Here is a 14,521-nt window from a genome sequence, read left to right as displayed (position 1 = left end):
GCACAATGTTTATAAGCACTACCAGTTTTTACACTTTTTTTCTTTTTTGATGGCTGTGATTTGGTGCATAAGCAATCACAAGGTACAGAGCCACTCTTGCTCTGTACATCGTGACTGTAATCTGTCCAATGACCATTCAGATAATGGCAATTCTGTTGTATTGGCTGCTTTAAGTGTGTTTCTGAAACTCCTTTATAAATGGCACCATTTATATATATATATATATATATATATATATATATATATATATATATATATATATATATATATATATATATATATATATATGTATATATGTATATATATATATATATATATGTATATATATATATATATATATATATGTGTATATATATATATATATATATATATATATATATATGTGTGTGTGTGTGTGTGAGAGGGAGAGACCGACCAGTACTTGCTTTGCCAATAATTTTAAGAGAAGCATTGCACTTATGGCCCATTCAGACCGTGGTGCAGCAAGCAGTTTTACTGCAAAAATGCATATTCCAGTGTGTTCTGTCTGCATTTATTTCAATTGGCACTTCACCAAAGTAATATAGCATCTGGGAGCATCTGCCATGCAGTTTCTTGGGCTACGTTAAAAATAATCCTTTTCTTATTTGTGCAGTATAGTGTTTTGAAAAACTCCGATTTCTGGGGCAGTCTTGTGTCAAACTGAGAAGGTGAATGAATGTCACAGGTAGAAATAAAAACAATGAAAAAAACAAAGATTGTGATCACGGTGATCCAATATTTTAGTGGTTTTAATCCTTTCCTGACTAAAGACTGCCAAATCTGTTCTACAGAAGATCATTCTCCTATGTGCATGTTCACCTTTAGCCTCGGCCTGAGTTGGCTTCTTAGGCTGGCTTAGGCCTTGATCTGGTTGGAGAAGGTGAAAAGCTAATTTGCTAATATTCAGACATGTGACTTTTATTCTAATACCAACCCACAATCTCACGCAAGGATTGGTAGTCCTTGACTGACTAAATCCGAGGCCTAGGCATTTTTAAACTGGTACTGAAATGCCCACTCCTTTTTGGTTCCAACGTTCTGTATGACATCCGGATAAAATCAGGGATGTGCAGCTACCCATTAAAGAGTCAATTCAATATTTTCAGCTTTTATTAGTTTAACTTAATTAGACCAACGAAGGATGGATTCTGAAGTTGTGGTTTTCTGTGCTTTGGTCTTTTCTTCATTAAATATAAGCACAAGTTTTAATTTCAAAACTGTGCTGACCCAAGGGACCTAATAAAGCATTTGTGCTTTTTATAAAAATTCTACGAAAACAGAACAGTTTTTGGCATCAGGCTGAATTCTCTACAGTGAGAAGTTTCGATCTGTAACAATCATCCTGGCTTGAGGAACGACTGTTACAGATTGGAAACGTTGCTACGTAACTCCATTAGATTGCAGCTATACTGCTGCCAAGATCTTATCTGCTTTAATAAGATTTAGTAAAAGCGTGGATGTTAATCACAAAGTCCATTGTGTGGGACCATTATTCGGAATCCTGATTGAGTTTTCCTTCCCTATGTGCCCTAAGAATTGACTTTGAAGTGCAGGAAGCTCTTGGAGTGTGAATACATTATCAGTTTCTTAAATGTTTAAAAGAAAATTCAAAGTAGCTGATCAGTTTAACTAGTTTTGGTGTTGTAGCAATAGTACTGTAGCGCCACCCCCGAAGGAGCCGCTTGGTAACTTTGGGTTCCTTGTTCCACGCTTTGACTCCAAGAATAATCTCAGCCCCTCTGACACACCTGCCTGCACAAGTAACACAAGAAATATAAAATAACTAAATATGTTTAGAATGATAGCAGCTTCATACTGGTTTTTAGTGCACTCAAATGAATAGATGGGGGCGGGATACTGCCTTAACCAGCCAGCAGTTAGAGCTTCAAGGTAATTAGAACTAAGGGCAGTCCTTAGTCCTATATTTCATTGGTGCGCTTTGCAGCCATCCGTAAGGCCTTCAGGCAGTATTAGAGCTGTGGGGTTAAGTAGCTGGTTAAATAGCTCCTAGTGGTTTAATCCAAGCAGTAGTAGCAAGTAGTGGCCTCAAGGTCCGCTCACGAGTCTCAGCAACCCTGTTAGTTGCCCCTCCGATCAGGCGTCCACTTGCACTACGTAGTAGAAGGTTAATTTTAAGGACATTGAACAAAAAATAATTGTATAGCCAGCTTTAGACTACAAGCACTTTCTTTTCCTCTTATTTCCATTTTTGTAGGTGGAAGGGATTTTGTAGTTCAGGGAAGAAAAATGAGAAAGCTTATGATAACATCTCAAATTGTTTGAGGCATTACTGCACAGAAAGTTACAAGAACTGAAGATTTCCAGTACAATCGGCACACTTTTTCTCACAGTGTACTGGAACCTAAAATTAAAGTGCAACTCCAGGAATGATCTTGTTTTGTAAAGTAACGTTGGTCCAGATTGGCATGATATAAGTATCCATATCTGATATTCGGAATGCCACTGGGGATGCTTAAAATCACTGCAATAGTCTGCACTACAAACAGTGATAGCAGGGATCTTCTGGATTCTGCTCCAGTGGCTTCCCTTCTGAACATTGAACACAAGGGGTTGCTAGCATGGTACCTCCACCATTCACAGGACACCTTGTATTTTTTAATTTTTTTTTCAATTAATAGAATACATTCTCTGATTGGAGAAGGTGTAGCTGCTTACTTTTAATAAACACTCACTTGTCCCACGGTCCAGCAATGCGGCCCCCCAAACCGTCTGTTCTCTCCCTCCGCTCTCCTTGGTGCAAGTGTGGGCACCCAGCTGTGACGGCTTGTGGCTTCACAGCCGGGTGAGCTTCACAGGTCCCAGAAGATGCAGGGAGGGAGGGGGAGAGGAGATCTTTTGCTCAAGTCGCCTAGGCTGTCCAAGCGGAAGTGGGAGCAGGTACCTGCCCCCCCCCCCCCCAAAAAAAAAGACATGCCAAATGTAGCATGTTGGAGGGCCAGGAGCACTTAAAGCGGATTTTCACCCAAAAATGGAAATTCCGCTTTAACATTGACTCACTGCAGTTTGGCCGTAGTGCAGGGTACCTGTGGTTTTCATGTGCGTTACCTGCAGTTTCTTATAAAACATCTATTATGTCCTACATTTTTAGTGCATTTTCTGAAAGCACACCAAAATTAGGGACATAGTAGGAGTCTATGGGAAACCGCAGGTAACGCACATGAAAACCGCGAGTACCCTGCTCTGCGGCCAAACTGCAGCAGAGCAATGTGCAAGCGAAATACTAAATAAAGTGCAGTTACCGTTAAATAAGTATGATTACCATCACTCATAATAACCCACTTATCTTCTTTATATTTATATTGCATTAAAAAAACAAACCCCCCCCCCCCCCACCATACTTGCAATTAAACATATTCCAAATACATGCAGGTAAATTACAGGTACAATTACAGTACTTCACGGAGCGCAGAGGAGCTCATATGCAGCCACTGAATAGCCTCCTTCTGTTCTTCCTCCTCTCCTCGCGCTCTGCTTCACTTCCCCTCTGGAAAAGGGTGCCAGCCAGCATCTCCCGAGACCCACGGCTTGCACATCCCAGATAGCCCTGCGTACTCCTGACCCGCCCTTAGCAACCAATGACGTCATTGGTTGACAAGACTCAGTTGGGAGGCCTGCAAAGCTTCCCGAGTGCCTGTGGCAGCGGGAAGTGAGCGTTAGGCATAACAACAAGGCTTAACAGAGTGGCCAACAGTAGTTTGTTGATCGGATAGCTTCCCAAGTTGGGATCATTTTGCCGTGGCACACCTGGGAACTCGTTACGGCACATCAGGGTGCCGCGACACACTGGTTAAGAAACACTGTATTCGTGTAATCTATACCAAGACTCTGATATACAAATTGCTAAATTGAGTGCAAGTGTGCTTGGAGGTTACCCCAGGTACAGCATGCAAGAGACGCGCAGGGCAGTGTCCTAGAGAGACTGTTCTTGAAGGCACATATTTAAACAAAGGCACATGAAATACAAAATGACTTCACTGTTATGTCTTATATCTTGCCATAAGATATGTTCTATCCTTTGTTATTCGCCATAAGATATGTTCTATCTTATGGCTTTTTTTTTATAACTTTTTTTTTTTTTTTAAATCCCTCCCAAACTTTCATGGATTGGTCAAAGAATATTGGGTGGGGGAGCCTGTACAGTCAATACTGGCACAATCCCCTAAATGATTAGGAACAGAGGGGTATGTCACATGTCTCCCCAGAAGAGGGGAAGATGATGGAGAGTGGGAATCTTTTAAGTGTGGCCAAAAAATCAAACGCTAAATATCAAAAATAAAATCAATATATTTTTATAGGCACAAAAATATTAATACACATATAATAATCATAAGATATGATTTCCTTCGGCATCTTTTATTAATATTAGGTCTTGTGTTTATTTATTTTGTAAAAAATATATTGATTTTTATTTTTGACATTTAGCGTTAGATTTTTGGGCACTTTCAAAATCCCCATTTCCCATCATCTCTCCACCCCCCCCCCCAACCCGTGGGGAGACATGGGACATAATTGAGATAGGATCTTGACGTTGGGATACAGATGTTCCATGTTCAGTCATTCGGAACGCTCCCTGTGGGTTTTATGGTGAATTGATGTGTTTGCTTGTTTTGGTAGAATTTTGTACAGTTTATAATTATTGCATAATTATGGAAATACACAAATTTATCAGTGATGGGGAATCGACCATAACATTCACTGACTTTGTTGCCAAGTCTTTTTTCCCTAGCCGATCTATAAGTAGACCTAAAAACAAACGGTTAGCCAGTTAAAGTCTTGTCCAGGCTTTTTTTTTTTTTTTTTTTTTTTTTTTTTTTTTTTAAGTCTTCTATTTTTGTCTATTTTTGTCTGCATTCCACATCCTGCCATATTTTGCAGCGCACCACTTCCCCAGCAAAGAATCGTGTTTTCGCTATGACAGCCTGAAGCTCCAAATGATGTTCAGGAGATAAAAATTCTTAGAAAGCCACTTTCACTGTTAGGACAAATAGTTTTGTGGTTTCTTTCTGCAGATCTTCAATTTGTGCATGTCTTACAAAAAAAAAAGTCAGTTTTAATAGCAATAAAGCTGAATTCCAGGTAACCATGCAAATACACAGTTTAATGCATACATGGGAGCGCTTTCACCACCAAAAGAATTTTCCATTCAATTCAGCCTGATGCAGGCACCCCTGCCAGACAGCATAGTTGGATTCTTGACCTTCACTACTGCAGCACAGCTTGCTGGAGAACAGCCTTTCCTCTTCAAACCTGCCAAGTGATTTTAAAGCGGTACATTGATCAGATCAACGCTCTTTCTCTTCTGGTCAGCATGTTTGCTGTCAGTACTTTTTAGCAGATTGGCTCCTAGAACTGTCCTTCCCTGCCTCATCCTGAGTGCTGCTATGCAGGAGATTACAGGAGGATGATATGAAAGTAAACTCGGAAACTAACGCTATTTGCATTTATGAATGCATGGTTGTAGTAGAACTGCAAAACATGCCCGACATCCCAATTTAAAGAAACCTATCTGCGTAGAAATATTGGGGCTCACATTGCTGAAGTAGTTTTCAAAGACACGTTCACCAGGGCAGCCATCCTAATCCTTAAAATTATTTATAAATGTTCTGTTTTTTTTTTTTTTTAATAACAACAAACCTGTTACACCTACCTACTCTGGACAATGATTTTCCACAGAGCAGCCCCGATCCTTCGCTTCTTGGGTCCCCTGGCTCCTCCCCCACCACCAAGGTACCCACCATCGCAAGCTGCCTGCTATATGGGCATTTGTGCAGGCTCTCACCCAATCAAGCGCTGTGTGTCCATAGATGAACAGAGCGCAGCTCGGCCCCACCCCTGCTCTCTTCTCACTGGCTGTGATTGACATCAGTGAGAGCCAAAGACTCCTGCTGCTGTCTCTGAGCCAGTAAGGACAAAGACCCTACTCTTGTTCACAGCGCTGGATCAACATCGGGCTCTGGTAAGTATGGGGGAGGGGACTGTGGGAGGAAGGTTTTTTTTTTTTACCGTAATGCAGAGCATGTATTAAGGTAAAAAAAAAAAAAAAAACAGCCTTTAGAACCACTTCAAAGTATATTACACATTTAGAGTCCATTGACACTTGTGAGATTAAAAAAGTGTGCAATTTCCATTATAACTTTACCCTGCGACTTATTGCGATTTTTTGATAGACTTTGGATGAGTGTGACATTGTTATGAATTTAGATTTGACCTATGTTCTCCTTTTGTTTGTGCTTGCTCTATCGTTAAGACATGTGCAGAATGGAACAAAGTTAGTTTTGTTTTGTTTTTTTCCAGTGAATATCAAATTTTCAGAATGATTTTAAATTTGCATCGGTCAAATTGATTGACTGTTCAAATTCTGTCTGAAGAATAGTTGGTTGTTAAGGAGCGGGCTGGACAGGCGACCGCTGCGTCATTAACCACCGATTTACCCCTCAAAAATAAGAATGCTGGCAATATAAATAAATGGATGTATACTGTAAAATCCCTTTCTCTGAGTTCGATGGACACAGCACCTACCCCTCTATGAAGTTCTGATACTTCTAATACAGCTTGCTACTAAACTGATTACCTAGAGCAGAGAGGGGGGTTATATACCAGCTGGGGACAGCCCATGGGTGTAGCCAGGTGGTTCTTGTTCTGCCTAGTCCTACTCCTGGAAGACGCGATATAACCCAGTTGTTATGGTTTATGGAGCCCTATGTCCATTGATGAACTCGGAGAAATGGATTTTACGGTAATTACAAAAATCCCATTTTTTTTTTTTTTACCCTTTTTTGTTGAATGAGTAGGGGTACTACATACTCATTCACAAAAGGGGAGAGGGCAGGATTTGGGGGCCCCCTTGTTAAAAGTATAACAGGGATCCTCAAACTATGGCCCTCCAGCTGTTGCGGAACTACACATCCCATGAGGCATTGTAAAACTGACATTCAGACATAACTAGGCATGATGGGAATTGTAGTTCCTGAACAGCTGGAGGGCCATAGTTTGAAGACCCTTGGTATAAAGCATGTAAAGTAAAGCAGGTGTCAAGGCATTCAAAGTGCAGATTCTCTGATTTGAACCTCAAAAGAGTGCGATTGTGACTATGCCAAGTTCCTTGGGTCACGTATGACCATTTTAATGCTGGGCAACTCTGAGCACTGCTTTTGGACAAGTAAAAGAGCATTCTGTGGCCTTGCTGTATTGAATTGCACTGGATTTCCTATTTACATTGGAGGGTTTAGTTCTCTACCTAATGTAAAGAACAGTGAAATAAGCCTGTGTTTTTTTTTTTTTTTTTTTTTTACTTTTCCTTCTCTTAAGCATATGATCTACCAGCATGTGACTCCCAATGCCCCATCTGACAACCCCTCATGCTGACAGCTGCTTTGGTGCAGGAAGCAAAATTGTGCTATCATTTATTGCTTTGCTCCGCAGGTGGCCTGAGATCATTTATTAACAGCAGGGATTAAACCATTTTTTTTTCCTACCATGCGGTCATGGGCTAAAAATCCAGTTTTCCATAAACAAATTTTGTTGAAATTAAAGACCTTGTTTGTTTTGAATATGGAAAATCTGAGTAGTTCTTTATCCAGTCACCCCGCATCAGGCTCTCTTAACAATTTACTTTGTAGAAATCCTTCAAAAACTTGATGCACATTTTCACTTTTGGCGCAGGCTTATGTATATCTCTGACTGTCTTGCAGCTGGAGGTGACCCTGGACCTGGCGGAGAGGCGGGAGATTCGCTCGGCAATTCGAGAGTTACGCAGGAAAGAGTTGGAGAGATGTGAGGAAGCCTTGGCCTCGAAACGCTTCAGATCGGAGAGGGGGCAGGAGGACAAAGAGAATCAGCCTGGGTTAGTTTATTGTATTTGTCTACTAGTGGTCCTTCATTAAAGGATAGTAGTCAAGGTTTGCTTTCTATGACGTTACAGTTAGTGCATTGTTGGAGTGTAATGTTTTAGAAGACTATAACCTTTTACATGCTGCTTGTTCCACACATTTTATTTATTGAATTTCATAGTCATGTTGGTAATGCTCCTTTTTATGTGGTCATCTTCCTGACCCATAGGCTTGCATTCAGACAGGAATAGTGTATTACGGACACTGTATATTACGGAGCAGGAAGCTGAACTTGCACATAGAGTAAGCGAGGCTGGAGGGTTGCTTGTAACGGTAATTACTTATAAAATAAAAATTTACACACACAATGGAGTGAATACATAAAGTGTCTTAGACCAATTCCGTCTCAACTGGTCCTGTTGACCATAGCAGCCAGTCAGCTTGGGTCTTTCATTCCCCCCCCCCCCCCCCCCCCCCCACATTGACTATGTTCCATTTGAGGCAAAGTGTACCTTGGACACTTTTTTTTTTTTTTTTTTTTTTTTTTTTTAAGATTGAATTTTCCCTCAGTGCTTTTTAAAACTTTACATTTTAGATGCATTGATTTACCTTTTTTTATTCATTATTGTAAAGATCCTAAACTTGCGGTTACACGCAATTTAATGTAGTGTGATTTAACCACTTCTGGACCGGATTTGCCCGGCACTGCATTATTTTACCGGAAAATTGCGCGGTCGTGCGACGCTGTACCCAAATACAATTGATGTCCCCCCCCCCCCCTCCCTACAAACAGAGCTTTCTTTTGGTGGTATTTGATCACCTCTGCAGTTTTTCGATTTTGCGCTATAAACAAAAAAGAACGACAATTTTTTTTAACCACTTTACCACCGGAGGAGTTTGCTGTCTTGCATCCAGGCCACTTTTTGCAATTCGGCACTGTGCGATTTTACCTGACAATTGCACGGTCATGCAACGCCCTACCTAAACGAAATTTTACGTCCTTTTTTTCCCACAAACAGAGCTTTCTTTTGGTGGTATTTGATCACCTGTGCGATTTTTTTTTTTTTTTTTTTTTTTTTTTTTGCGCTATAAACAAAAAAAGAGCCTCAATTTTTAAAAAAATAACCATATTTTTCACATTTTTTTATATGAAATTCCCCCCTAAAAAAATGTAAAAATCAAAATTTTTTTCAATTTTTGGCCAATTTGTTTTCTGCTACCTATGTTTGGTAAAAAAAATCACAATAAGCGTATTTTGATTGGTTTGCGCAAAAGTTATTGCGTTTACTAACTAAGGGAAAGATTTCTGTAATTTTTGGTGTTTTTTTTTTTTTTTTTTAACGAGCAATGGGGGTGATCTGCGATTTTTTTTTTTTTTTTTTTTTTTTTTTTTTTTTTTTTTTTTTGCGGGATTGCGGTGCACAGATTGGACCCTTGACTGACCTTTTTGACACTTCTGAGGGTACCAGTGACATTACTGCAGTAATCGGTGCTATACATATGCACTGTTACTGTAAAAATGAATGGTTAATTTTATTGGAGAGGGAGGGGTTAATGTATGCCTGGTGCTTACTAACGTGTGTGGGGGGAGGTGATTGAGTGACACAGGGACAGATCGCAGGTTCAGCTATGCTGAACCCTGCAATCTGACCCTGTCTGTCACTTAGGAGATCCGCCCGCTTTGTTTACACAAGCGGGCGGATCTCCAGACTCTATTCCCCGACGATCGGGGAAGAGCGGCGGTGATCACCGCCACTCCTCCCCTGGCCCGACTGAATACAGCGGGAGCGCGCCGCCCACAAGGGGAGGAGTCCAGCGACGCAGGTCTACGTCGCTGGACGGGGAAAAAAACACTTTGCCGCAGTACAGTCAACGTGACTGGTCGGCAAGTGGTTAAAAAATGCAATTTTTTTACTTTCTGCTATAAAACATTCATAATAAAGAAAATTTTAAATGCAATTTTTTTTTTTATCATTTTAGGCCAATTTGTATTCTGCTACATATTTTTGTTAAAAAAAAAAAATCCCAAAAAGCGTGTTTTTGTTTTGCACAAAAGTTACAGCGTTTACAAACTACGGGTTAGATTTTTGGACTTTTTATTTATTTTTTATTAGTAATGGTGGCGATCTGCGATTTTTAGCGGGACTGCAACATTGCGGCAGACAGACGGACCCCTAACTGACATTTTTTACACTTTTTGGGGACCAGTGACATTAATACAGTGATCAGTGCCAAATAATATGCACTGTTACTGTACAAATGACACTGGCAGGGAAGAGGTTAATACTGGGGGTAATCAAAGGGGTTAAATGTATGCCTGTATGCTTACCAACTGTGTGTGTGTGTGGGGGGAGGGGGATTCTGTGACAGGCACAGACAGCTTGCAGTTTCAGTTTAGCTGAAACTGCTGATCTGTCCCTGCCTATTTGAGAGAAGATCCGCCTGCTTTGTTTACATAAGCAGGCGGGTCTTCTCTCAGTTTCCCAGTCGATTGCGGGAGGGCCGCGGCAATCGCTGCTGCGCCTCCCGTGGCCCGCTTCCCGCTGTGTCCAAACACAGTGGGAGCGCGCGCCGCAGAAACCACATGTGCTCCAGTCACGTAGTACTACGTGACTGGACGCAGCTGAGCTGCCCTGCCGCAGTAAAAAGGCGACGGGCGGTTGGTATATGGTTAAAACCCGACTTCAATCACAATTTAATACTACTTCAGCACTACTTCTGTAAGATTTGTAATGACTTCAGTGCTACTTCAGTGAGGGGGGCTGTCAATATCAGAGGGAGGAACAGTGATGTTATGAACAAAAGTTTAACTCTCAAAGGGTTAATTAACTTTTTTCAGGCTCAAGTAGCACTGATACAGACACCGATACGATTTGCAGCAGGGTTTACATAATATTCTATGGCAGTAAAATTGCGATGAAGTTCTGGAAAGTAATACTTGAACTACTTCTCAATCCACACTATTTGAAATGGTATCTATTAAGACACTGCCCTAGAAATATATTCGATGCTACTTCAGGTACGATTTGTAAATCCCATGTTGTACCTGAAGTCGTACCGGTGTGACTGGGGGCTAAAGTGGAACTGCAGATGGGTTTTTAAACTGCATTTAATACTTTGCCTGGAATTTGTGCAGCTTTTATTTTTTTATTTTTTTGTATGTTTCGGTTTTCTTAAACCTAGTTGCCTAAGTTTAGACAGGGTTTTATTTGCAGTATTTTACATTTAGATTAGGAGTATTCTGATCTCCAAATATATATGTATGCACTAGCCATTTGATATTGATATCCAGTAGTTAGAACATTATATTTTAAGAAAAAAAATTGATTCTTTACTCTGCTAAATATTGCATATCCAATATGTTGCAGTCTCCGTTTTTAGCCAGCCATTAGGGTTATTGTCATTTTCTGCTCTCATCCGTTTGTGTTGAATTTTTTTTTTTTTTATTTTTTTTTTTTTTATTTAAAGCTCGATTCTAAACACTAAACCCCCATGTAAATACGTTTTAAGTAATTCATTATTGTATCTGATAAATCTAAAGTTTTTAATACTCTAGGCAGGGAATTATTGCTGTGCTGTCTCTTTAGATAACCCATGATGTAACTTCCTATTTTATTCAATCAGTAAGGCCAGCCATACATAGTGCAGATTTCTTTCCTGCAACCACGGGTAGCAGGAAAGAAATTCACTGTTCCCCTATCAACACAGACCGGGCTTGTCAACGCAGCCGCTAGCGATTAATTGCAGGAGAATCCAGGCTGGTTGTACTGAAGTTGATTAATCCACTTGGTACATTCAGCCTGCCCAGTAAGGCCCCTTTCACACAGGCGGACCGTTCAGATCCTCCTGTCAGTTTTTTTTTTTTTTGGCGGATCTGAACGGTTGCCCCATGCATCTCTATGGGGCATCGGATGTCAGCTGAGACATGTCCGCTGACATCCAATCCGATCCGTCAAATCTGGATGGATGGAAACCCTATTTTCCATCCGACCAACGGATCAGATGAGAATGGACCGACGGTCCGTTCCCATCTGATTCCCCCATAGAGATGCATGGGGACCTGACAGTTGTGTCTCCGCACACAGTTAGGAGACACAGCTGTCATCCTCCTGCTCAGAGGGGGTTTGGCGCATCTATTCCCCCGCTGAGAAAAATGGGAGTCCGCCTGGTGGACTCTGTGTGTGAAAGAGCCCCAATGGTTTGAATCTTGTTCCTGCTGAGATTGGAACCATGTATGGGCAGCCTTCAAAACTCAGTCACATCCTATCCCATAAGTGCAAGACACTAACCTGCTGTCACCTTCACTGAAATCTTCTTCCTTTGCATGTAACTTCTGTCCAAATCCAGGTCATACCTTGCATGCATGCTGCTCACTCATTTTCTGCAGCTGGGCCTCTACTCATGGCAGCTGCAGCCATACAATGTAGTATGGCCCCCATCTCTATAAATGATGTGGGTAAGCAGCACATATGTGCAGTGGCCTCTGGATCTGGCTGAGACAGTTTCATGCAGAGGTTTTGCCGAGCCAAGCAAGGCCGCGCAGTAAAGATCTCCCTGACTGTGCTGAAGGTAAATCTTTAACTAGATCTGGCTTATACCATTGTAGTTTCCCTTTTCAATGTTGCTGTGCTGCTGACATTCTTACTAATGAATATACTATGTATATGTAAACTGGGCTCTGACAGTGTGTTTTTTTTTGTTTTTTTGGGTTTGGAAAAAAAAGAATAAGCGTAGTTGGTACACAATTTCCAGCAGATGCATTGTAACGGTTTCTTTGAAGTGAACACAAAGCAAACAGTCCCATACACAGTTTGATTTTTTTCCTGCTCATCTTGCGGGCTGAACAAGAGAAAATCAATAGATTCCCCCACGGAGAAATTGCCACTGTTGGCTATTGTATTCGCTCACCTGCTGCTGCCTGAATACCTGAACAGTGACTGTATGTAGTGTAATCTTATTCAGCTGATAGTTTTAAACCTGGCTCAGTTTATTTTAGTTATTTATTTTTTCTTCCCTGTCACCATTTTTTTAGTGTAAATGTTGTGTTTTTTTTTTTTTTTTTTTTTATAGCTTCCCTGTGTGCAGTAGGCAGGGTAGTGGCCAACTGGTAAGAGAATGGGGTTCCAAAGCAGAACCGGCTTCAAGCAGAGAGAAGACCAACATATCTCTAGTGTCTTCTTTCAGCCTGACTGGTTACCATTGATCTTTATAAAGCTAGGTTTCCAAAACTCCAGAGAGCCAGATCAGGGCCTCCATGTATCCTAGCCATAGATGGCTTCATAAAACAAGATGTACAGTTAAACCTTTGCAAGTAACTTGGTCTGCGAGTGTTTTGCAAGATCATATATTAAGTTAAATTTGAAATTGATATACGAGCGATGTCTTGCTATACAAGTATCGTAGAGCAGCGCCATTTAAATGTAGTATGATTGCAGTTTTAATGTAAAAAAAAAAAAATTAAAACAATATCCAGAGTATAACCACATAAAGCTGCTGGTGTATACGTGGCTAGGGGTCCGGGGGGTGCTGGTGGCTCCCAGCGCTTCCTGGAGAATTGAGACACTCCCAGCCAGGTGGGGCCGACGTATGCAAGTGTTTTGAAGCACCCAGAAGGGGCATCAACAGTTCCCCAGTATCTCCGAGTTCTGCAGGAAGCGCTGGGAGACACCAGCGCCCTAGGTCCTTTGGCCATGTACAAGCCAGCGGCTTTACGCGGATGAGCACCATACTCCTTTATGATGGATATTCTAGTTGCATTGTAATGGCACTTTTCCACTGCAAGTACCGGCTCGGCTCTACGCGGCCCTGCTTGGCCCTGTTTAGTTTTCCACTGCATAGTACGGTGTTGGAACGGTTTGGTATGGTTTGCCTTTCCACTAAAGTAGTACTAAAGTAAGTGGGTGGGATACCAACGATTCTCTGACCAATCAGTGGCTAGTAGTGACTGCATGCAAAGGATTGTGGCATATGGTACCGCTATGGTACCTCTTGGAACCACAATTGAGGTGTTACTGTTTTAGGGTCCTTTCACACGGCCGCTCTGTGTGTCCACAAATCATTCCATCCGTTTGCGGATGATTTGCGGACATAATGTAAGTTAATGGCACTGCGGGTGTCAGCGGAATACCATCCGCTGACACCCGATTTTCCTCCTGTCAGTTCTGTTCCGTTTTTACAAATGGAACAGAACCCCATTTTTCCTTCCGTGTAAAAAATGGAAAGGAAGGAAAATCGGATGTCAGCGGTGTCATCCGCTGACATCTGCAGTGCCATATACTTACATTATGTCCGCATATCATCCGCAAACGGATAGGATGATATGCGGGCACACGGAGCGGATGACAGAAATGTCATCCGCTCCGTGGAAAAAAAAGTCTCGCAGCGGACCTTTCACACGGAGCGGCCGTGTGAAAGGAGCCTTAGAGAGCCATACCGTTCGGTTCCATGTAGTGGAAAAGGGCTGCCGTACCGTACCATACCATACCGAACCGTTCCTACACCATACCATGCGGTACCAGTAGTGGAAAAGCACAAAAGCGAGCCGAACCGTTCGGTTCCATGCAGTGGAAAAGCCCCATAAGTGTCATTCTACCTTTTTACATTAAAGCTGTGATCATACCCATAGATGGCACTGCTCTTTTTGTTCTTTG

General features: G+C 41.6%; 1 protein-coding gene across 1 annotated transcript in view; it reads left to right on the top strand.

Moving 5' to 3' along the window:
* Positions 1 to 14,521, top strand: part of SMTN (smoothelin) — a 269,740-nt gene that overhangs the window by 108,346 nt on the left and 146,873 nt on the right. The window contains exon 2 of the mRNA XM_082260465.1: positions 7,734 to 7,885. Within this exon, the coding sequence (XP_082116591.1) occupies positions 7,734 to 7,885 (152 nt within the window). The remainder of the gene's footprint in view (positions 1 to 7,733; positions 7,886 to 14,521) is intronic.

This window comes from Pelophylax lessonae (assembly GCF_965119305.1).
Source record: "Pelophylax lessonae genome assembly, chromosome: 1".
NCBI lineage: Eukaryota > Metazoa > Chordata > Amphibia > Anura > Ranidae > Pelophylax > Pelophylax lessonae.
This window is presented reverse-complemented; position numbering and strand designations above follow the sequence as displayed.